The 21479-nt window shown below is 44.0% G+C and overlaps 1 protein-coding gene across 3 annotated transcripts in view; it reads left to right on the top strand.

Annotated features, from left to right (window-relative positions):
* Nucleotides 1-20675, top strand: part of DCAKD (dephospho-CoA kinase domain containing) — a 30080-nt gene extending 9405 nt beyond the window's left edge. Inside the window, exons 2-6 of one of the 3 annotated variants that reach the window (XM_044004564.1) lie at nucleotides 8286-8410; nucleotides 10709-10880; nucleotides 11638-11841; nucleotides 15902-15989; nucleotides 18952-20675. In XM_044004564.1, the coding sequence (XP_043860499.1) occupies nucleotides 10769-10880; nucleotides 11638-11841; nucleotides 15902-15989; nucleotides 18952-19228 (681 nt within the window). In that variant the 5' untranslated portion in view covers nucleotides 8286-8410; nucleotides 10709-10768 and the 3' untranslated portion in view covers nucleotides 19229-20675. The remainder of the gene's footprint in view (nucleotides 1-8285; nucleotides 8411-10708; nucleotides 10881-11637; nucleotides 11842-15901; nucleotides 15990-18951) is intronic. The other 2 variants (XM_044004565.1, XM_044004562.1) reach the window with 2 other exon arrangements.
* Nucleotides 20676-21479: the final 804 nt, after the last annotated feature.

Genomic DNA, 21479 nt, shown 5'->3' with positions numbered 1-21479 from the left:
TGTGAAACTTCAAGCAGTATGGCTAGAACTCAGAATATTTCAGGAGCTTTCTTTTTTATTATTTAAAAACATGGGTAGATACCCAGTGGCATTTGGGGTGGTCTCATGAGAGTACAGAACTTGGTGTTAGAACTCCTGGCTTCTTTTCCTCTATGGATCACTGAATGAAAATGCATCTTCCCTGAAATGAATTTTGGTTTCCATCTTTCTGCTTGGGGACTAGGATTCATTCTCCCATCTCTCTGTCTCCCTGGAGTGAAGGTGGCAACGTCCAGAAGGTGCTTAGAACAAAGAAAAGAGTCGGCTTCACACCCATTCCCTTCCTCCCAGTGGCTCCACTAGCCTTCAGCTAAAACTAAAAGATGGCAGCCTCATGTGCAACTTTGAAGGGAGTGGCAGCACCCACTGACTCATCAACATCTCTTCACTCTGGAGGCCAGTAATTGGCAGATTGGAGAGGAATGAATGGTGCAGGCTGCTTAATAGGCTGGGTGAGGATTGAGATCACTCTCTGGTTTAAATAGCTGCTTCTCCCCCATAATGAAAGATTAGGAATGAAGAAGCTGTATATAAAAATAGTACTTAACAGTTAACTGGAAAACAATATATTTTTGCAACTGTTGGTTCCATGAGAAAATAATTGGGTCCCAAGGCAGGGAATGACTCGTTTTCCTGAATGATTATATTGATCACTGGAGCAAAATATGTACATTCCCTTTGGTAAGCAGTGGGAGGGGGAAGCTTCTGGCTTATGTATATGCACCACGTGAAATTCAGGGAGCCCATTGAAAGGAAGGGGAACGGGCTGCATTAGAGATGCAGGTTAGTGAAGAAGAGGGTCCCTGGCTGTGTATGAATAGTCTTGTAGCTCGGGACTGGGCAAGATGAGAAGCCAGAGGCCTGTTTCTCCCCTGAGTTCTGAGTTTCTCTGTAGGGAACGGGGATGGAAAGGGATCTTTCCTTTTAATATCTCAGTTCCATACTCTCCATGTATCCATTTATAGGATGTTCTTAAACATTTCAATATGAGAGACTTGCCAGTGGTACATGTTTATGTGGAGAGAAAGCCAGGCTGAGAGGTCGATGCCCTTGGTTTGTCCCAGTTTGCTGTATGACTTTGCTTCTTGATCTTTGTCCCCCATCAGAAAAGCATGCCTAGGGGCAGCTAGGTGGCCCAGTGGATAATGCACTGGCCCTGGATTCAGGAGGACCTGAGTTCAAATCCAGCCTCAGATACTTGACACTTAATAGCTGTGTGACCCTGGGTGAGTCACTTAACCCCAATTGCCTAACCAAAGAAAAGAAAGAAAGAAAGAAAAAAAAGAAAACCATGCCTACCTTTATGGAGTTAGGACCATTGGATCAATGCTCTGTATGGCTGGATGCTTAGTGACCTATAAGGTAGCCCATAGTTTGCAAAGTAGTGAGATAATTCCAGTTGCTTTCACCAACACCATCTTTCCAACAGCCAATGTACATAAGAAACAAAGAGATGTCCCATAAAGAAAACTTTATTTGGTAAATAAACTTTCTTTTAGTATCATAAAGTTGTTAAGAGTTTGTCAGAATACTTATGACATCTGAATGCAGATTGAAGCATACTCTTTTCACTTTATTTGTTGTTATCTTTTTTTCTTGAAGTTTTCCTCTTTTGTTCTGATTCTATTTTTACAATATGACTAATATGGAAATATGTATAACATGATTGTACATATATAACCTATATCTGATGGCTTGCCATCTTGGGGAGAGGGGGAAGGAAGGGAGAGAGGGAGAAAAATTTGGAACTCAAAATCTTATAAAAATGAACGTTGAAAACAATCTTTACGTATAATTGGAAAATAAAATAAAATAAAATACTACCCCCCAAAAAATTGTCAGAATAGTCAAATGAATTGTAAGACCCATGATTCTCTTTCTTCTCAAGTGACAATTTTATTCTTGGTGTGGTTTGGGGAAAAAAGCTATTTAAATATGTTCACCTTCCAGTTTCTTTCTTTGGATTTGATTGAGGACTGAGAATCCTGATTCAAAGAGATAAGTCGTTATAAATAAGAACCTTTTGTGAGCACATTAAGTAAGAAGGAGATGTGCTTCTTCAAGGATACTCCAAAAACTTTATCACTGAATTGATTAGAAATCAGCTTGAAGTTTCTGGTTATTTTGGCAGTCAAGCTCACCTTTCACTGGATCATTGTTGCTATTTTTTTCTATTTCCATATGAAAAAGTTTTTCTATCCAAACCTTATTCATTTGATTTTGTTCAGCAGAAATTATGCTTGCAGCGCCTCTTTCAGATGTGCCATAATTTAGCTCCCTCTCTTTTCTACCCTGCCCCAACCACTTCACCTTTTTTTCTTCAATCCACAAATTTTTTCACCAACAATACTATTTCGGTAGTACAATACAGGATGATATTTCACCGGCTGAATACAGTAATTCACCAAATGTGGTTTGTATCCCTTTGACAAACTTCTACATATACACCAAATTGGGAAGGCCTGGCCTCATAGAACAGACATAGTATCATCTTCTATTCAGAGACTTTCATGGGATCATAGAGTTGGAAGGGACCTTCAAGACCATCTACTGCAGACTGCTCACTTTGGAGGTGAGGAAGCTGACTCTCAACTTGTGACTTTCCCCCCCAATCATCCTTTCTTCACAACTTTCTTGTTACTGGTGAGGGCACTACCATCTTCCATCTGACCCAGGCTGGCACCCACGTCAGCACTCAACTCCTCACATTACTGCCATTTCTTGTCATTTCTACCCTCACAACTTGCTCAGATAAGTCCCTTGCTCTCTACTCACAAAGCTGCCCCTCTAGTTCTTGGACTGTTGCAGTAGCCTTTTGGTTGGCTCCCTGCCTCAATCAAGTCTCTTTCAGCTCTTGGTATATCTTCTACACAACTACCAAAGGGATAGGAAGGCCTCACCAAGCCACCTCCTTCCTCAGTAAACTCCAGAGACTTCTTGTTATCTCCAAAACAAATGCAAAATGCCCCGTTCAGCATTTAAAGCTCTTCACAGCTTTGCCCCTTCCTACCTTTCAAATCCTACACTCGATTCCCCTGGTTATCCACTATTAATTATCCTGCTATACTGGGCTCCTTGCTGTTCCATCTCCAGACTTTTTTCACTGGCTGTATCTCAGATCTGGAATGTGTTCTAACCTACTGCTAATGCCTTCCCTTTGAGATGACTTTCCACCTACTTCATGTATATCTTGTACGTATATAGCTTATGGAATGTTGTTTTCCCCATTAAAATGTGTGCTTCTGCTTCTTCTTCTTTTTTTTGGTGAGGCAATTAGGGTTAAGTGACTTGCCCAGGGTCACATAGCTAGTAAGTATTAAGTGTCTGAGGCTGGATTTGAACTCAGGTCCTCCTGAATCCAGGGCCAGTGCATTATCCACTGGGCCACCTAGCTGCCCCAAAATGTGTGCTTCTTGAAGACTAAGATAGTTTTGCCATTCTTCCTCAAAGCTTTGAGAGTGCCTGGCATATAGTAAGCACTTAATAAATGCTTACTGACTGACCGACTTGATGGGCATCATGCACCTAGAAAGTGCCAGAGGTGGGATTTGAACCCAGGTCTTACTGTATCATGCTGCCTTTCTGAGGTCACTGTTAGCCTTTTTCTTCAGCTACTTTTAGTGCAAGTTTACTGCCCTTCCTCCATGTTTGATGTTCCTCCTTGAGTTCCAATTTGGATTCCTATCTGTGGAAATGTATGGTTTTGTTGGCATCAAAGGAATTTGCTTGCCCTCTTGTACACGTGGTCTAAACCAGGGCTTCTTAAACTTTTCCCATTCACTACCCCTTTTCACCAGAGAAATGTTTATTGGGACCCCAGGTATATAAAATAGGTATACAAATCAAACACTTAACTGCCAAAATTTTCACAACCCCCACATTCAGTTACTCAATCCCATAGACTCACAGTTGAAGAAGCTTTGGTTTAACCCACTAGTCAACAAGTATTTGTTAAGCACCTACTGTGTGTGCTAGATGCTGGGGATACAAAAATAAAAATGAGGGTGATCCCTGCCCCCAAGGATCTTCTGTTGGAGGAAGAAACTCACACTTCTATAAGTACGTACCAAAAAAATCCAAGATAATTTTGGAGGGGGAGAAGAAGGCACTAACAGCTAGAAGGATCAGGAAAAGGCTTCATATAGAACTCTCTCATCTCCTAAATTTGTAATCTTAAAAACTGCAAAAAAAAAAAATTAATCCAGGAAAGAAGACAGTGTGGGAGGTAACTCCAAAAAAGAGGCTGTTTTATTTGTGGGGTGACCCTAGAACTATTTGAAAGAAGCTTATTTTGGAAGAGAGCTTAGACTGAGAATTCCAAAAAAGAAAGAATTGGATGTAATTACAACTGTGAACGATCCACCAGTGCCTTTTCTCTCTTGGCTAGTGATTTAATCTGGGACTAATTACTCATTCATTTCTCAGTTTGCCTATCTCATAGGTTCTGACTAATACACTGTAGTAGAAAGAGCCTTGAAATGGAATTAACACCTGAATTGTAATCCTGATTCCTCTACCCACTACAGTGTTCGGGGTGTGCTGGTAAATATTTAACAACCAGCTTTCTGGTGTGTGTAGGTGGTGGTAGTGGTGGTGGTGGTGGGGGGGAGGATGTGGCTGTTACATCCTTTAAAGTTTAATCTGCATTATTAATATTTTATTCATAATTTTCTTGTCTAGACAATCAACAAAACAATAAATCAAGTCCTGATTTTGTAGCTTTTGCAGGTTTAAAAGGTGTTGATGTTTAACAATGCTCTCTTGAACCAGTTCAAACTAGCTCCTGCATACCCCTCCATGTAACGCTGGACAAGGCACTTAATTCTTTCTGGCCTTTGTACTTCCTCTTTTTTTTTTTTTAAGTGAAGCAATTGGGGTTAAGCGACTTGCCCAGGGTCACACAGCTAGTAAGTGTTAAGTGTCTGAGGCCAGATTTGAACTCAGGTACTCCTGACTCCAGGGCTGGTGTTCTATCCACTGTGCCACCTAGCTGCCCTTGTACTTCCTCTTTTAAGGGGGGGGGGGACTGGACAGATGAGCTTAAATCTCTTCCAGCTCAAATTCTTTGATTCCATGATCACTACCAGTGGAGTTTAGCTAACTGGATGCTGAAGGCTTGGTGTCCTGCAGAAGGACACTCTTTAAAAATTGGCCATTCATTTAACAAGCATTTTCTGAGTACCTGCTTTGTGAGGGTTGTAGAAAAGAAGTGAAGACTTGGTTTTTGCCCAGGAGTCCTTATATAGTCTTTCAGAATGCCCCATACGTGGCATGTTATAGCAGTAAGTAAAAGACCTAGAAGACCAGAGTTGGAAGAGGCATTAGAGGTCATCCCTTATCTTCTAGCCATGAAAGGGGGATTGTGATCACTTCTCTACCAGTCCATCTCCCTAGAACCTGTATTTGAGCAGCCACCTGGGGAGCAGGACACTCCTCAGTGCTTAGCTCTGCTGTTTGTACTTCTCAGCCTTCCACTTGCTGCCTATAAGTTGTCCATTCACTTTGCAGCTTTCATTTTTCTCTCCCTTGGCTCCCAAACTAGACTACATGTTTCTTGAGGGAATCCTGTTTTATGTCTCTATACACAAAAGGGCTCTATGAATGTCTGTGTGGTTAGTTAGAGTGTGCTTCTTGACCTTTAAGCCAAGGAGCCCGGAGCCATCCCAGGCTTGGATTTTTCATGCTCCTGGCCTTCTAGAGAGAGAACAGCTGTGCTTTGTTTTCACAGACAGACACAGGCAGATGACATGATTTGCCAGGGACAAACCTGAGGCTAGAACTTGCTTTTCCTAGCACTGTGTCCTGGCTGCATTGCTTTCTGTTATTCTGTCCAGAGTTAATTCTCTCCTCTCCATGAAGGTGTGGTGGTGGTGGTACCGTAATCAAAAGAACCAGTAGTATAAACATCATTTCTTTTTGCCTCTGGAGTATATTATTGTTTCCCTTCCCAGAAGATTGATTTTCCTGACTATGATTTCAATTAGATTAATATTAAAATGAATTTATCATGTTCTTTGGATGTCCTGAGAATCAGAGAGAAGAGATAGCCCAGGTTTGTCACAGGTAGATTAGGAATCAGGAGACTTAGTTGGGTGACTTTGGGCAAGTTCCCTAATTTTTCGGTGCTTCTACCTTAGCTGTCAAAGAAAAGGTTTGGGACTAACTCTCTACAGTTTGTTCAAGCAATTTTATAAATTGGCTGATTCTGTTAGTCCCTGGGGTTGGTAATAGAGAGGGGGAGGTGTACCCTGTGAGTCCCAGGGCTCCATCCAAACTCCTTTAATGTCACCAGTAAAAAAAGAAAAAGCCATTTTACTTGATGATGCTGAGCAGAAGAAAATATATCCGTTTTACTTCAGGAAAAATAGGCACGGAGTTGGAACAAAGAGTTTGGATCATAATGTATATTGCTGAGTTATCCACCAGTTAGGTGGTGTAATAGATGGAGTGCTGTACTTACATCAGGAAGACTGGAGTTCAAATCCTACCTCAGACATTACTATGAACCTAAACAAGTCACTTAATTTCTCTCAGCCTCAGTTTCCTTATCTGTAAAATGAGGATAATATTAGCACTTACCTCAGAGAGTTATTGTAAAGACCAAATAAGATAATATATGTAAGGTGCTATGTAAATGCTTTTTATTATTGTTTTTATTATTTTATTATTTGGGTGCTTCAACCAGGGTTCTAAGGCTCATTTGAATGAAATTCTCATATCTCTTCTATTGGTAGTATGAAAGTTGTCTCAAGTGACCACATTAGAGGGAAAATGATTGCAATTGCATAATATGGAACTGATGAGTCCATTGATTTCGGCTTCCCATTTTAGATGATAAATTCTTTTAGGAAAGGGTAATTCTTCATAGTGTCCAGTCAGTTGTCAATTATCTGTGTGAATTTTCCATGACAAACTTTAAAATTCTAAATTGGCTTTCCCTAGCACATATTTGGGTTGTCTTTTCCTCCATCACTTGATGTGTCCTTAGGGGAAGAAAATTAATTTCAGTATCAGCTAACGTAATCATAATTAGTATGGTAAATTTGCTGCTGCTGCAAAAAAGTAATCATATGACAAATTTGAAGGTCCATAAGAAATGGTTTTGGATTAACAATTGTTTGGGGATTATCTGTCCTACCATTCCCTTCAATCCACACAGATAATTGAGCCCTAATTCTAGATGACAAGGATATGGAAGGCCTAGCCCTCAGCTTAATTTCATCTAGCATGCAAGGTAGGGGCCCAGAATGGTATCTCCATTTGTTCCATTAGCTACAAAAATGCATCCTTGCTTTAGCAATGAGAGCATTAAAGGACAATAGGTAAGTTTAGAGGGGAAAAAATAGTTTTTTTCTAAAATGGGATGTCATCCCTTTTCATAGAGGCAGATTGGTGTTTTGCTAGGCCTAGAATGAGGAAGGCCTGAGTTGAAATCTGACTGAAGATACTTAATAGCTGTGTGACCCCAGGCAAGTCATGTAACTTTTGTCTACCTCAGTTTCCTCAACTCTAAAATGGGGATAGTATTACTACCATCCCCATTTTATTAGTATTAGTATTGTTGTGAGGATCAAAGGTGATAAAATTTGAAAAGCAATTAGCATAGTGTCTGGCACATAGTAAGTGCTTAAAAACATGCTGGTTTCCTTCCTTCCTTCCTCACCCCTCACACACTTTTTGGAGTATGAATCCTAGTTAGGGTTTTTCTCTGAAAATGAGATGAGAAGGTTTCGTGAACAGCCACGTTTTAAAATCTTTGATGGGGGATATTGAGTTACCTTTTATTTAGGTAACTTGGATTTTTTTTTCCCTGTGGGTCATTGACCTTCATCAGTAGAAAAAAATCTTCATCCTTGCTATAGATTATATATTAGATTAATTTACACATACAAACATTTCTGTCTTTAGTACCCCCTCTGAGTCACAGAGCCTTCTAGATTCTAGGGGAAGACCTAGAACCTCTGTTCCTCTCCCCTCCCCCTCTTTAATCTGGCCTCAGAATAGCTGTGTGACCCTGGGCAAGTCACTTTATCCTGTTTGCCTCAGTTTCCTTATTTGTAAAATAAGCTGGAGATGGAAATGGCAGACCATTCCAGTATCTTAGCTAAGAAAACTCCCCCAAGAGGAATCACAAGTCAGACACGACTGAACAACAAAGCTCTCTAGTCCTCAGTTACCTCATATGTAAAATGGACTAGATAAGCACCGAGGTCCTTTTAAGGACCTGTGATCCTGTCATTTCTCAGGCAGCCTCCAGTATGTGGGAAGAGAAAGGACACAGCTGTGGAAACAAAAGAGCATAAAGAATACGTGCACGGGAAATGGGCAACCAAGTAAAGTGAATAATATTGTAACTCACCATTTCTCCTTGGTAAGTTCCTCCTGGAAGCTCCATTTGAAGGAAAGGCCCCAGGCCCGGCCAGCCTTCCATTCCCCTCCTGGCTCTGCTTCTGACTCTAAGCTTTGCTGCTTTGTCACCCAGAGGGAGCTCTCCCCTTTGATGTCATCTTCCACCATTAGAATGTAAACTCCTTAAGAGCAGGGACCATCTTTCTTATACTTGTTCCCTAGCACTTAACCCAGTGGCTAGCACATAGGAAGCCCTTAATAAATTATTATTGATGGACTGACTGATAACTAGTGGTTGTAAGATAGTCAATGCCTCGTCCGCAGCCCCCAAAAGTCACTTACATTGATGCCTTGGCTTAGTTAGACCCTGTGAAGACCCTCTTTGCCCTAGAATTTCTTCTTGGCAAAAACCCATGTTCCAGCAGGCTTAGTGGCAGCTGAGCATAAGCTGCTGTTTGTGTCTGAGCTCCCCATCTGGACAACTCTGAGATGAGAAAGGAAGGATTATTTAGCTCAGACAGACTCAAGTCACTCAGCCCTGAGGCCAATATAGGTCTGAGTGGGGGGATTGCTTTGCCATCTTCTTGGGAGGAAGCTTCAGGGAATATCTGGCAGGAGGGCTGGGCTGAGTACTTGGGCACCTGCAGTGAATTTTTATTTTATTTTTTATTTTTATTGAAAAAAATTTTTTTTGCAGGGCAATGAGGGTCAAGTGACTTGCCCAGGGTCACATAGCTAGTAAGTGTCAAGTGTCTGAGGCTGAATTTGAACTCAGGGCCGGTGCTTCATCTACTGCACCACCTAGCTGCCCCTGGAGTGAATTTTTAAGGTCTCCGGTGATTTCTTTGTGTGCTTACAGGCATGCTTTTTCCTTTCTGTGAGCCTCAGTTTCCCAGTATGGAAAATGTCAGGTGACCTATTTTTCACCTTTTTTAGACAGAGGGAGCTTTTTTTTAAAGCACACCTGTAATTTCATCTGTGGGACCTTCTGGGGTAGAACTCCCTCTATCAATACAGATTGTCGTTTTCTCTGTAATTGAGTCCTAGAGAGTTATCTTTGGTTAAAGGTTAAGTGACTGGTCTGGGTCATACAGCCAGCATGTGTTAGGTGTGACTTGAACCCTGCTCTTCTTGACTCTAGGGTGAGATCTCAAACCACTAAACCAGCCTACCTCTCTTTTCTTTCTTTCTTTTTTTTTTGGTGAGGCAGTTGGGGTTAAGAGACTTGCCTAGGGTCACACAGCTAGTAAGCGACAAGTTTCTGAGGCTGGATTTGAACTCGGGTCCTCCTTAATCCAGGGCTGGTGCTCTATCCACTACACCACTCAGCTGCCCCAAGCCTACCTCTCAAAAGCTGGTTTATAAGAATGCAGGATTATATCCTGGATATGCCGTGAGTTTTCCATAGACAGCTGTTAATCTATTCCTCATTCAAAACCTGACTCAATAAAACTTGTATCTATTACAAGGGAAGTGTTTCTTAATTAACCCCACTTGACCTTGTTCCAATATTCTCAACACTTACACATTTAGGTAATACTATGCAGGAGTATAAACTCCACAAGGACAGGGATCATGTCTAAATTATCTCAGTGTCTCCCCTTGTGTTGGTACACTAATAGGTACCATTTATTAAAATGGTTCCTTGAATGAGGCAATAAATCAATAAGCATTTATAAAGCACTTACTACATGACAGGCACTGTGCTAAGCACAAAGAAAGGCAAAAACAACCTCTGTCTTCAAGAAGCTTACATTCTAGTGAATAATTTGCCTTCATAGAGCTAACGTGCATTAGGATTTGTTGTTGCTATTCAGTCGTTTACTGTGTGACACTTGCCCATAGTTACATAGTAAGTGTCTGAGGTTGGATTTGAACTCAGGAAGATGAGTCCTCCTGATCCCAGACCTGGCATTCTATCCACTGCACCACCTAGCTGCCCTAGCACGTAATATAGGACACTTTCAGTATTCAATCACTGCATAAATCATCATAATACAGAATACAATGGGATGGGAAGTACAGTATAAGACCTGAAGAAAAGGAGGGTTTCATGAAATAAATGGCATTTGTGCTTATTGTTAGGTTTCTTAGTAATAGTGTTCTTCATTCCTTTCATGTAAATGTATTCTATCCTCCCATCTAGACTCTTAGCTTCTCAAGAGCTTCCTCAAACTATAAATTCCTCAAAGGCAGAGACTTTATCTTTTAATTTCACACTGTATCCCCTTCCCCATGACAGACCAAAACATACTTTATGGGAACAGGTATGTTCTTTCCAAAATTCTGGTCTTAATAATGTGTTTGCTTTGTTACCTAGGGATTTCCTGGCCCCTCTCCTGTTGGACTGGCTGAGCTGACCCAGGCTTGCTGAGGCAGGATGTTTCTGGTGGGCCTGTCAGGGGGCATTGCGTCAGGAAAGAGCTCAGTGGTTCAGGTGTTCAGGGACCTGGGATGTGCTGTGATTGATGCGGATGCCATTGCCCATCAGGGTGAGTTGGGGGAAGGAAAAGGAGGGGATTCAAGTCAAAAAACACTAAGCTCTTCCTATGTCCAGAGATAGATGCAATACAGATCCTGCACTCAGGGAGTTTATAGTCTACTAGGCAGGAAGCATAGACATGCCCTCTTCCATGTCCCCAACACCTTTTACAACCTTCTTCCCTCTCCCCTTCTTTTAGTTGTCCAGAAGGAGTTGAGAGTGTTCCCACTATTCTTTCAGGCCCCATAGGTGGCAGAGTTGATACTTACTTAGCCTAATTTCCTTTTCTCTTTTTCTACTTATTTCATCATCTGTCCTCTCTTTTAAAAATTCTCTTTCTTGTGGAACTCCTTCCTTGCACTTGTTTCTAAGGTAAGGAATTGTTTATTCTCCTTGGTCCTCTACTTCTGCATCTTTATTTTTTTATTTTTAAAATTTTTCTTGGCAGGGTAATGAGGGTTAAGTTACTTGCCCAGGGTCACGCAGCTAGTAAGTGTCAAGTGTCTGAGGTTGGATTTGAACTCAGGTCCTCCTGGATCCAGGGCCGGTGCTTTATCCACTGAGCCACCTAGCTGCCCCTTGCATCTTTATTTTTACAACTGAAAAGGTAAATTATACCTCTTCCTTTAGGATATTCAGGCCCCACATCAGAGTGCACCATTTGTCAGATTATATCACCATTCTTGCCTAGAGACTTTTTAACAGCAATGGGACTGAGTCTTTCAGGAACCAGACCTGTGCTTACCTCTTTTTCCCTCCCTTGCCAGTGGTAAAGCCAGGTTACCCTGCCTACCATCGTATTGTGCAAGCCTTTGGACATGAGATCCTGCTAGAGAATGGTGAGATCAACCGCCAGGTCTTGGGAAGCATCATCTTCCACTCTTCTGAGAAGCGCAAACTGTTGAATGCCATCACCCATCCAGAAATTCGTAAGGAGATGCTGAAGCAGATCCTGAAGTACTTGGTTCAAGGTGAGATGCCAGAGGCTGGAGATTGAGGGGAGGGAGGGAGGCTGAGGTGCGATGTTTCCCTAATGAATGCTGGGACAGAAGCCTTTGTCCTTCTTCTTACCCTTTGTAGCAAGTCAATTGTGGTGACAAGAATAGGGTGATGGCACCAAGTTGACCCCACAAGAAGGAAGGTTACATGTAGAACAGAAGACATATTTTCCTCACAATTGAGGAACTTCAGATTTTATATGATGATGCTTTTGACTCCGTCTAGTGGAGGTGGACTCATGTTGACTTCTCCTTGGGAGTGGGAATATATTATACTGAATTTTATCTCCTCTCCTTTCCAATCCTCCTAACATGTGGTATCTATTTATTTGCAAGATAGCCAAGCAAAAGCAATGGCTTGAAATAGGAATTTTTCCCCATTGGGAAATAGGTAACCTTGACAGCACCGTGCTATAAGTATCTGGAGTAACTGAACCCTAGGCAAGTAGAAACAATGCAGTCATTCATGAAAGAAATACATAGAAGAATACATACATACATAAGAACTACTAAATATAATTATGAGGAGTAAGATACTCTAGTGTTCAAGGGAATAAGGAACAGAATGAGACAGTTAGGCAAGGATGGTTAGAGCTGGGTGCAGTCAGAGGGAGCATTTTCAGTGAAGGGTTTCTGGAGGAAGTGAGTCTTTAGCTGGAGCTAAAACAAAGTGAAAGGAATGAAGGAGCATTCAGAGGTGGGCCAACCAGGCTAGGGGTCTGGTCAGAGTGAGCCAGATATATGGAGAGACAGACGATAAAATGATTTGCTATGAAAAATTACTGCCATCTTAGGAGGAATTTAAGGTTCATAAAATTGGTCTTGATCCTCAGAGAACCCTTCTGAGGTTGGTACTACAGGTATCTTATCTCCATTTTAGATATGAGGAAGCTGAGATTCCAAGAGGTTATCATTTGCCTAAGGTCACACAATGAGCACATTTTGGAAGCAAGTTTTAAAGCCAGGTATCTCTTGATTCCTGGTCCACTCCTCTGGGCTACTTCTCTTCTAAGTCTGCAAATAATGGAAGAAGAATGTAGTTTGAAAAGGTTAGAGAGTACGAGTCATTTGGTTAATGCTTAGCTTAGCAGCCTTTCAAAAAATACTCCAAAATCCCAACATCTCAACGGGAAGAAGTATGGCAACAGCAACAGGGAAAAAGTAGCCTTCATTCTCTGACACATACACCATAGCTGTCACAGAACGAATGCATTTTGATTTTTTCCTTTCTCTCCCCGCCCCGCCCCCCCCTTTTTTCTCCCAAACTCCTAAATCTTAATCTTTTAAATTCCCCTTTGTGTAAGTGGCCACAACTACTAAGAGAAGTGGTATATTGAGAGCATTAAATTGGGAAGCAGGACTGGTCCAGCCTATTTCTGGCCACTTTGCCTGCTTCTTCTTTACAAAGCCAGGAGACATTCCTTCTTTCCTCATCTTTCTTTCTCTCGGGGTCTTTGCTGACAATATAAAGTCATTCAGTGACTCTGACTCAGGTTCAGACTGGGATCATGAGCCAGGTTTCCTCTCCTCCAGCCTGGCTTGTGTTTATCCTCTCTCTCCCACTGTCTCAACCCTCCTCTCCCCTGCCCTCTTTCTGGATGCTTGTGCCTTTGTGCTCCTTCCCCCCCCCCCCCCTTAGCTCCAGGAATGGAACCCTCTGCCTTTCATTTGTGCCCTTTGCATTCCCTCCCAGGCCAGTTACAAGTACATCTGTAGGGCTCGAAGGCAGCACTGTAGCTTCCCTTCTGAGATTACTCATTGGATAATGTCACCCGCTCAGAAACATTCTCTGTGCTTTCCCCACCCCACCCTGCCTCACTTAAATAAAAGCCAGAAAGCTCTTTTCAGCTCGATAAGGTGAAAAATGGGGATGACAGCTGTGGCTTCCACAGTCCCAGTTTTCCCCTGATGAGTATAACAAATACAACTGTCAAAGTTGGTATAATCAAACGTCAGATAAGATCACCAGCTGTTGGGGGAGGTCTCTGTGTAGGCAGAAGAATGTCTTAATAGAGTCAGGATAGTTTGTAGAGCTTATCAAGCAGGAGGAATGTGACAGCTGAATGGACCTTTACTGGTGAACCAAAGCACTGGCCACAGGCTCCCACGAGGAGCCTGGAGGAAAGGACAGATCGAGGGGAGAGGAGGAGATGGGAGTGGGGAGGCAAAGGGAGATAAGGTTTTAAAAGGAGCTTGTGTTGGCTCTGGCCCTGAGGTGGGTAAGCAGTGCTGCCAGCTTCCATTCTCAGTTCCCTTCATGCAGTCTGGTCTTTGTTGCTTTGGGGAGCCTCATGTGTTTCTCTTGGGCTTCTCAGTCGGCACAGCTAGGTGACTGGGAACCAGTTGGCCTGGGTTTTCTCCCTGGCTCACCAGTCTTGAATGTCAGCCCCACTGTGAGTCAAAGAGGGAATAATCCTGGAGCATTTGTGCATAAAAATAATTCCTCATATTTGTAGCATGTTTTACAGATTCCTAAGCATTTTCCTAGTGGGCAGCTAGGTGGTGTGGTAGATAGAGTGCCAGGCCAGGAGTTCAGAAGGCCTGACTTCTAATCTAGCCTCAGACATGTGCTAGCTGTGTGACCCTAGGCAAGTCACTTAACCCTATTTGCTTTAGTTTCCTCATCTGTCAAATGAGCTGAAGAAGGAAATGGCAAACCACTCTAGTACCTTTCCCAGGAAAACCCCAAAGGAGGTCACAAAGAGTCAGATGTGTCTGAAAATGACTATACACACAAGCATTTTTACTTAACATTTTCTCATTTGACCTTCACAAGATCCATTTGAGTCAGTCAGGACAGATGGTATTATCCCCACTTTGCCAGAGAAAAAACTGAGGCTGAGAGATTAAAAGCTTGGTGCTGATTTGACCAGTGGTTTTGTCCCCATCCAGTCCAGTTGCATACAAAGAAAATTTCTGTTCCCTACAGGGTTTCATCCCTTGAACCCAGTCAGTCTTTACTTTTTTTTTTTTTTTTTGGTGAGGCAATTGGGGTTAAGTGATTTGCCCAGGGTCACACAGCTAGTAAGTGTCAAGTGTCTGAGGTCGGATTTGAACTCAGGTCCTCCTGAATCCAGGGCCAGTGCTCTATCCACTGCACCACCTAGCTGCCCCCCCCCCCCCCCCCAGTCAGTCTTTTCACAGATTCCATTTGGTCATGAGGGGACTAGGTAACTGCAGCCCATCACCACAGGAGTAGAATTCCAATGACATGTTCCACTAATGTTTGAGGAGTGCCTTATTCAGATATAGAGAATGTCACGGCCCAAGCTTTTTGGAGAAAACATCCAGTCTGGGCCTTACTAGCACTGGCTTCAAAGGATGCACCGTGCATTTTGTCTCTTTGGAGGTGCTGTGGCCTTGCTTTAGAGTTATTGGCTTGGCCGCCTTGGGCAAATACACACATATCCCCCCCTTAAATACCAGTCTCTGTAGCCACAAGTTTCAGTGTGCCATATTTGGCTCTTATTCCTCCCTTTGAATGCCTTTGCACCTGCCTTTTCTTTTCTTTTCTTTTTTTTTTGTGGGGCAATGAGGGTTAAGTGACTTGCCCAGGGTCACACAGCTAGTAAGTACCAAGTGTCTGAGGCTAGATTTGAACTCGGATCCTACTGAATCTACAGTCAGTGCTTTATCCACTGTGCCCCCTTCCTGCCCCCTGCACCTGCCTCTTGATATCTCATTGCTCTGTTCTCTTCCTTCTGTGCCATGCTATCTAAAAAAAAACCCTTCTGTAGTTCTTTGCTGCTACTGAATAAAGTCTAATCTTCATAGTCTAGAATTCAGCACCCTCTCCCTCTGGTTCCACACAGCTTTATCTACTTCGTTTGTTTTGTATTCTAATCAAACCAACCATTCTCCAATACAAGGCCCCAAGGCCTTGTTATTTTCCCAGGTCCAGAACCACCTCACCAGCTGAGTCACAGTGCTTTTCTTGTTAGTTGGTTGAATGAAGAAAATAGTGTATCTGGAGCCAAAAGGCATGATGACTGGTTCTTTCTATTCTTTTGGGCCTTTTCCTTCCTCTTCCCAGGGTACCGATATGTGATCTTGGACATTCCCTTGCTGTTTGAAACCAAAGCAATGTTACGGTTCATGAAGCATACAGTGGTGGTATATTGGTGAGTAGAGATATGCCAGTTGATCTTGGGATAGGGATTCCCTCAGGGAGTAGTGTGACATTTGCCTGGGCAACAGTATACTATTCTCTCTTTGTCGAGATAGAGGTTAAGGCCTCAATGAACTGTACCAAGTGTGATGGTACACAGTTGTGCCTGGTGGGGAGGCTGTCTCATTCTTCTGATTTTTGTCATTGGTTCTCCAGGCGATATGGTGCATTGGGAGAGCTCCCCCTCCTGGCTGTTACAGGGATAAGGCAGTTAAAGCAAGATAGACAGGCAGTCATTGATAATAACCTTTCATGTTCCAAACAGATTGCTTTCCTGTCATCCTCCCAACATAAGGGTGGGAGAGGGATGATTATACCCATGTTGCCAATGAGGAACCCAATTGTGGACACACAGTTAGCGACTTGTCCAAGATTACTCAGTGGTTGAGCTCCTATACACTGGGAAACTGAGAGTAGCAGTGAGCAAGTAAAGCCCCTTTATTTTACATTTTCCCCTATGGGGTAGTGGGACAAGTCAAATAAAAATTCAGGCTTGACAAATGGAGGAGGATCAAACTGTCAAGGAAAAATGAATCATGGTCCCTAGCGATCAAGCGAGCAAGAACAGATTAAATACCAGAGCTGTCTTCTGCTCAGATGCTTCCTGGATGCCTCCCACAGTCATTTTGGTTTCTCAGGTATTTTGGATTCAGGGTGGTCCCTAGGAGAGGATATATACGAGGCACGTAATAGGAAGTAGTGCCTGGCATTCTACCTCAGTACCTGAAATATCCAAGACTACCTACTTTGTGGCTCTTTGAGGCCTTATCTTGTCTTAAAGAGTCCCCTATTTGGGGGGGGGGGCAGGGCAATGGGGGTTAAGTGACTTGCCCAGGGTCACACAGCTAGTAAGTGTTAAGTGTCTGAGGCCAGTTTTGAACTCAGGTCCTCCTGAATCCAGGGCAGGTGCTTTATCCACTGCACCATCTAGCTGCCCCCCCCTACCCCCCCCCCGCCCTATTTTTATCCCAGGAAGTGATTATACTTGGGCTACAGTCAACTCTTCCAAACTGTTACTGAATGAGCTGAATGAGATCTTACCTCTAGACTATTAGTTCCCTGACCCAATAGGGTCGCTTCCTAATCTGTGAAATGGGTATAAGAATACTCATACTACTTACCTCACAGTGTTATTGTCCTCAAAGTGCTTTGTAAACTGTAAAGCATTATATAAATGTGAGCTTCTATTATTAATTCAGAGCCAAACCACCCCAGCAGGAACTGACCCCATGACTTTAACCTTATTAGCTATGTTCTGCAATGAAATGCCAGTAAGATGAAATAATTGGGGAGTTCACTGTGTGGGTGAGAAGAGTTTGTTGTATATGTCTAACCCATTTATTTCTCCCTTGGTTATCTTGCCAAATCCCCCAGAAGGGATATGACAAAATCTTCCCATTTTTCAAATGGAGAAACTGAGGCCTGGTAGAAAACTCCAGAAGACCCAGAGGCTGATTCATAGCAAAGATGCCAAGAATCAGCCATTATGTCCAGATTTCTGAAAAGCTGATACAAACCTGCTATTTCACCATTTTCATTAATCTGCTAAGGTTGTCCACTGATCAAATGGGTATTAGAATAAAAACATTTCCAGGGTCCTGTGCAGCCAGCCAGCCCTTTTTGCACTGGGGGCAAACAAAAGGCTCAGAAAGGGAAGGCTCTTGGCGAGGGGGGGGGGGGGACACAGGACCTAGAAAGGGCTGCAGCTCCCTCTTCTCCAGGCTGGGTTAGCTTCCCTACAACTTTATAGCTTTATTCAAGAGGAAGGGACACTCAGGTGGAACAAGGAACCTCCTGAATCAGGAGTCACGGGACCTTGGTAGTAAATTCTAGATGTGAGGGGGATCTTTTGGATGTCTTTTTTTTTTTTTTTTTTTTTGGTGTGAGGCAATTGGGGTTAAGTGACTTGCCCAGGGTCACACAGCTAGTAAGTGTTAAGTGTCTGAGGCTGCATTTGAACTCGGGTCCTTCTGAATCCAGGGCTGGTGCTCTATCCATTGCTCCACCTAGCTGCTCCTGGATGTCTTGAAGAAAGACATTGGAGTGGCAGGGAGCCTTCCATTCCAGTAATTAGCTGACCCCACGAGCTGAGGTCATTTCAAATTCCTTCCAGCTCCTATGTGGTACATTGGACATGGAAGGCTTTTGATAAATGGTAGTTCAGTGTTGACTGAGTGGAAAGCCCTTAGTTCTCTCTAAACCTTTCCACTCCTCAAACACACACAGCCCTCTATGTGGCCCAAGGAATTAGCCACACTGGCCACATCCTCAGCACTGCTTGGTTGTTCCGCATAGCTTTCTGGATGGGGGGAGGGGGTGGCTGCAGGAGGACTTGGGACTGATCAGCCAAGGAGGGAAGCTGCTAGATAGCCCTAGGAAGCTATTCAGAATGCAGCCAGCAGCCTTGGGGTCTCAGGGGAGCTAGCTGAAAGGGCTTAGCTGGTCGAGACAGTCCTTTAAGTAAAGGTCACACTGACTTGGCCAGAAACCCTAAGGGAGAGGAGGAGAGAGCTAATGTCACCATCTTGGATTGCTGTTCATGAAGGGTTAAGTTGAAATTCTGGGCTGCAGGGCCATGGCATCACTAGAATTTTGCATACCTGGGGTTCATTTCAAGACATGCTCTTTTTCAAAGGCACCTTAAAGAACTGGGGAAGGGGGACGAGATATAAGTAGAGGTTGCTGACAAATCTCCATTCATAGCTAACCTTGTCTAGAAGCAGGGATCTGCTCTCTCTGGAATTGGGGATAGGACTATAGTCGAATTGGAACCTGGGCATCTGAGTGAGAGGGACCCAATATGTATTCCCTGTGTCTTTCTCCCAAGAGAGAATGTCCCTGGTGGGTGGAAGTGGGGTGAAGGTCTCCCTCCTATTTGACCACTGTTCCCTTTCCCTTTCTCTTCCTTTCACCAGTGACCCCCAGACCCAGCTGTCACGTCTGATGCAGCGGAATGGGCTGAGTCGAGAGGAGGCTGAGGAACGGATTGCAGCCCAACTGCCCTTGGAAGAGAAGCGCCAACTGGCTCGGCACATCCTGGACAACTCAGGGGAGTGGGAGGTCACCCGCCGACAGACCCTCCACCTGCATTCCCAGCTAGAGGATTCCCTGGACTTTTTACCATTGAGGCTTGGACTGTTTGCTGGTTTTGTCGGCCTCATATACCTATTCTCTCGGCACCTCCTGCTTTAATAGTGCCCCTAGCTCTTAAACACCTACCCCCAGAGCAGACAGCTCAGCCTCATGAGGCTGAGGCTGAGCAACTGGGTTTTGAACACTGCTCGGGAGAAGGCAATGTTCTATTCTGTCCTTCCCTCCCACAGATGGAGCTGTTTCCTCACCCTTCTGTTAGGCAAGCCTCCTGGGCTAAGAGGTTGGAGAAAAGGTTGGCACTATTGCCACAAAAAAATGACCTTGGAGGGGGCACCCCTCCTGTGTTAGGAACTAATTTACCAATGTCTCTTTTTCCTTACTCTGTCCCAGTGGCTTCTTTGTGCCTTTGGTAGCACCCATAGTTCGTGCTTTAGGGTGATTTTTTTTTAAACAATACAAAAACACTGGTAAGAATGATCCTTGGGAGTTATGAAGAGGTCTGGGAGAGAGAGGTGTTACCCAGCAGCCTTTGTATCAGTCCAGAGGCTTCATGGCTCCTGAGAGCTGAAAGATCCTTGGCACCACCTGACAGGAGATTGACTTTAAAGAAAGCCTCCTCTCTTCCCTGCTCTCCCTTCATCTGCATTTGAAGTAGCTCCTGTGGAGCTGTGGGCAATTGTAACTCCTTAGGACTAGTGTTGTTCCTATCTAGGAGTTCAATAAATGTCCGTGGATGAACACTCAGCTGTTCTCAGAGACCGTTTGGCTTTTGCCCTCCACTGCAAGCCCTCATGGGTGGATGTGCCTGTAGTATCCTTTCTGTAGGCCACTGGTTTGGAGCCCATGCACCCATTTTTGCAGTCTTGGATACTTCCATTTCTGATGCTATGCCTACAGTGGAAGGATGGGCCATGCCCCTACTGCCTGGTTTCTCTAGTGCCCCCTGCTGGTGAGGTTAGTGCAGCTTTTCCAAGGGGAGTCACTCTGAGCTTGGCAGGCCTGCCTGCTTTGGATTGAGAGGACCTCCAGGGCACTCATCTTCCCTGTCGTTACTGCACCCAGGGCAGCTGTGCTGCTTGTGCTGCCCTAGTTATGCCACTGCCTTGGAGTGACAGCAACATTTGAACCAAATGACAAGCACAGGATTTCTGGATTTGGTTCATCACCACCAACGGGGACACAGTCTGTGTCCAGCTTTGGAACTGATCCGTTTCCCCCCCCCAGCCCCCCGCTTTTCTCTTTCCTACTCCATACTAGCTCATCTACTTGGCTAAAGCACACATCCCTACCTGAGCCCACTAGTGACTCTGGCTCTGCCTCTGCAGCCCCTCCACTTTTCTGTGTTCTTTGCCTCGCCTCCAATCCTTCTATCCCTAGGTCTATTTTGCAATTAAAAAAAAGTCTTTTCCTTCAGAACATAGCAGACCTGCTGCTGATGTGTTCATCCTGGGGCAGGAGCATCCTATTAAGCCCAGAAATAATTGTGATAAATGTTAATAGTGCAGTGGCCACATTTTGTGCCCCTTTCCTCAGAGCTTGTGTGCTTCAGAGACACCAGCTCATTAACGCTCAATGAACCCCCAAAGGGAAATAGGTTCTTCTGGTTCACTGGCTGAGGCGAGATAGGCAAGGAGGAATTCATGTCCCTGTGGCCAATGGGGGAGGCATTATCATGGGGAATCAGGGCTTCTCAGGTCAGCAAAGGAAGCTTTTAAATGTCTCATCCTCCACCACTATCTTAAGAGAAGAGACTGGAAACTTGGGGAGTTCCTTCTAGAGGTAAGTGCTCCCCTATTGATGAATCAGCTAGGTGGTGCACTGGAGAGAGAACTGGACCTGAAGTTGGAAGGACCTGAGTTCAAATCTCACCCAAGACACTTACTAGCTCTGTGACCCTGGGCAAGTCCCTTAACCCCAATTGCCTTAAACATCTAGGACCAATTCCGGTCATCCTGATAGGGCTTGCCACTGGACCCAGATGGCTCTGGAGGAGAGAGTGAGGTGACTTTGCACAGCCCTCCTTCACTTAAATCCAGTTCACTGCAAACCATGACATCACCTGCTGATGTCATAGTCCTCTTCAAGAACGCAGGACAAAGGAGCTCCTTTGATGACCACAGTACTTAGGTGATGGGGCTGGGAAAGAGGGGAAGACATGACCCGGGGAGCATTAGCAGCAGCTCCAGCTGCAAGCAAAGTGGTGGGTGGGGTAGAAGAGCTGGAAACAATTGGAGACCTGGGGCACCCACTCTGAACTGGAACCAGAAAACAAATTCCAGAAGCCCCAGAGCTGCAGCTATGTAGAGGTAATGTCCCTTGTCCACCAGTAGGTGGCACCAACATCCTGAAA

The sequence above is a fragment of the Dromiciops gliroides genome, chromosome 4, assembly GCF_019393635.1.
Source record: "Dromiciops gliroides isolate mDroGli1 chromosome 4, mDroGli1.pri, whole genome shotgun sequence".
In the NCBI taxonomy this organism is placed as follows: domain Eukaryota; kingdom Metazoa; phylum Chordata; class Mammalia; order Microbiotheria; family Microbiotheriidae; genus Dromiciops; species Dromiciops gliroides.
Note: the sequence above shows the minus strand (reverse complement) of the source record. Positions and strands in the feature narration are given on the sequence as shown.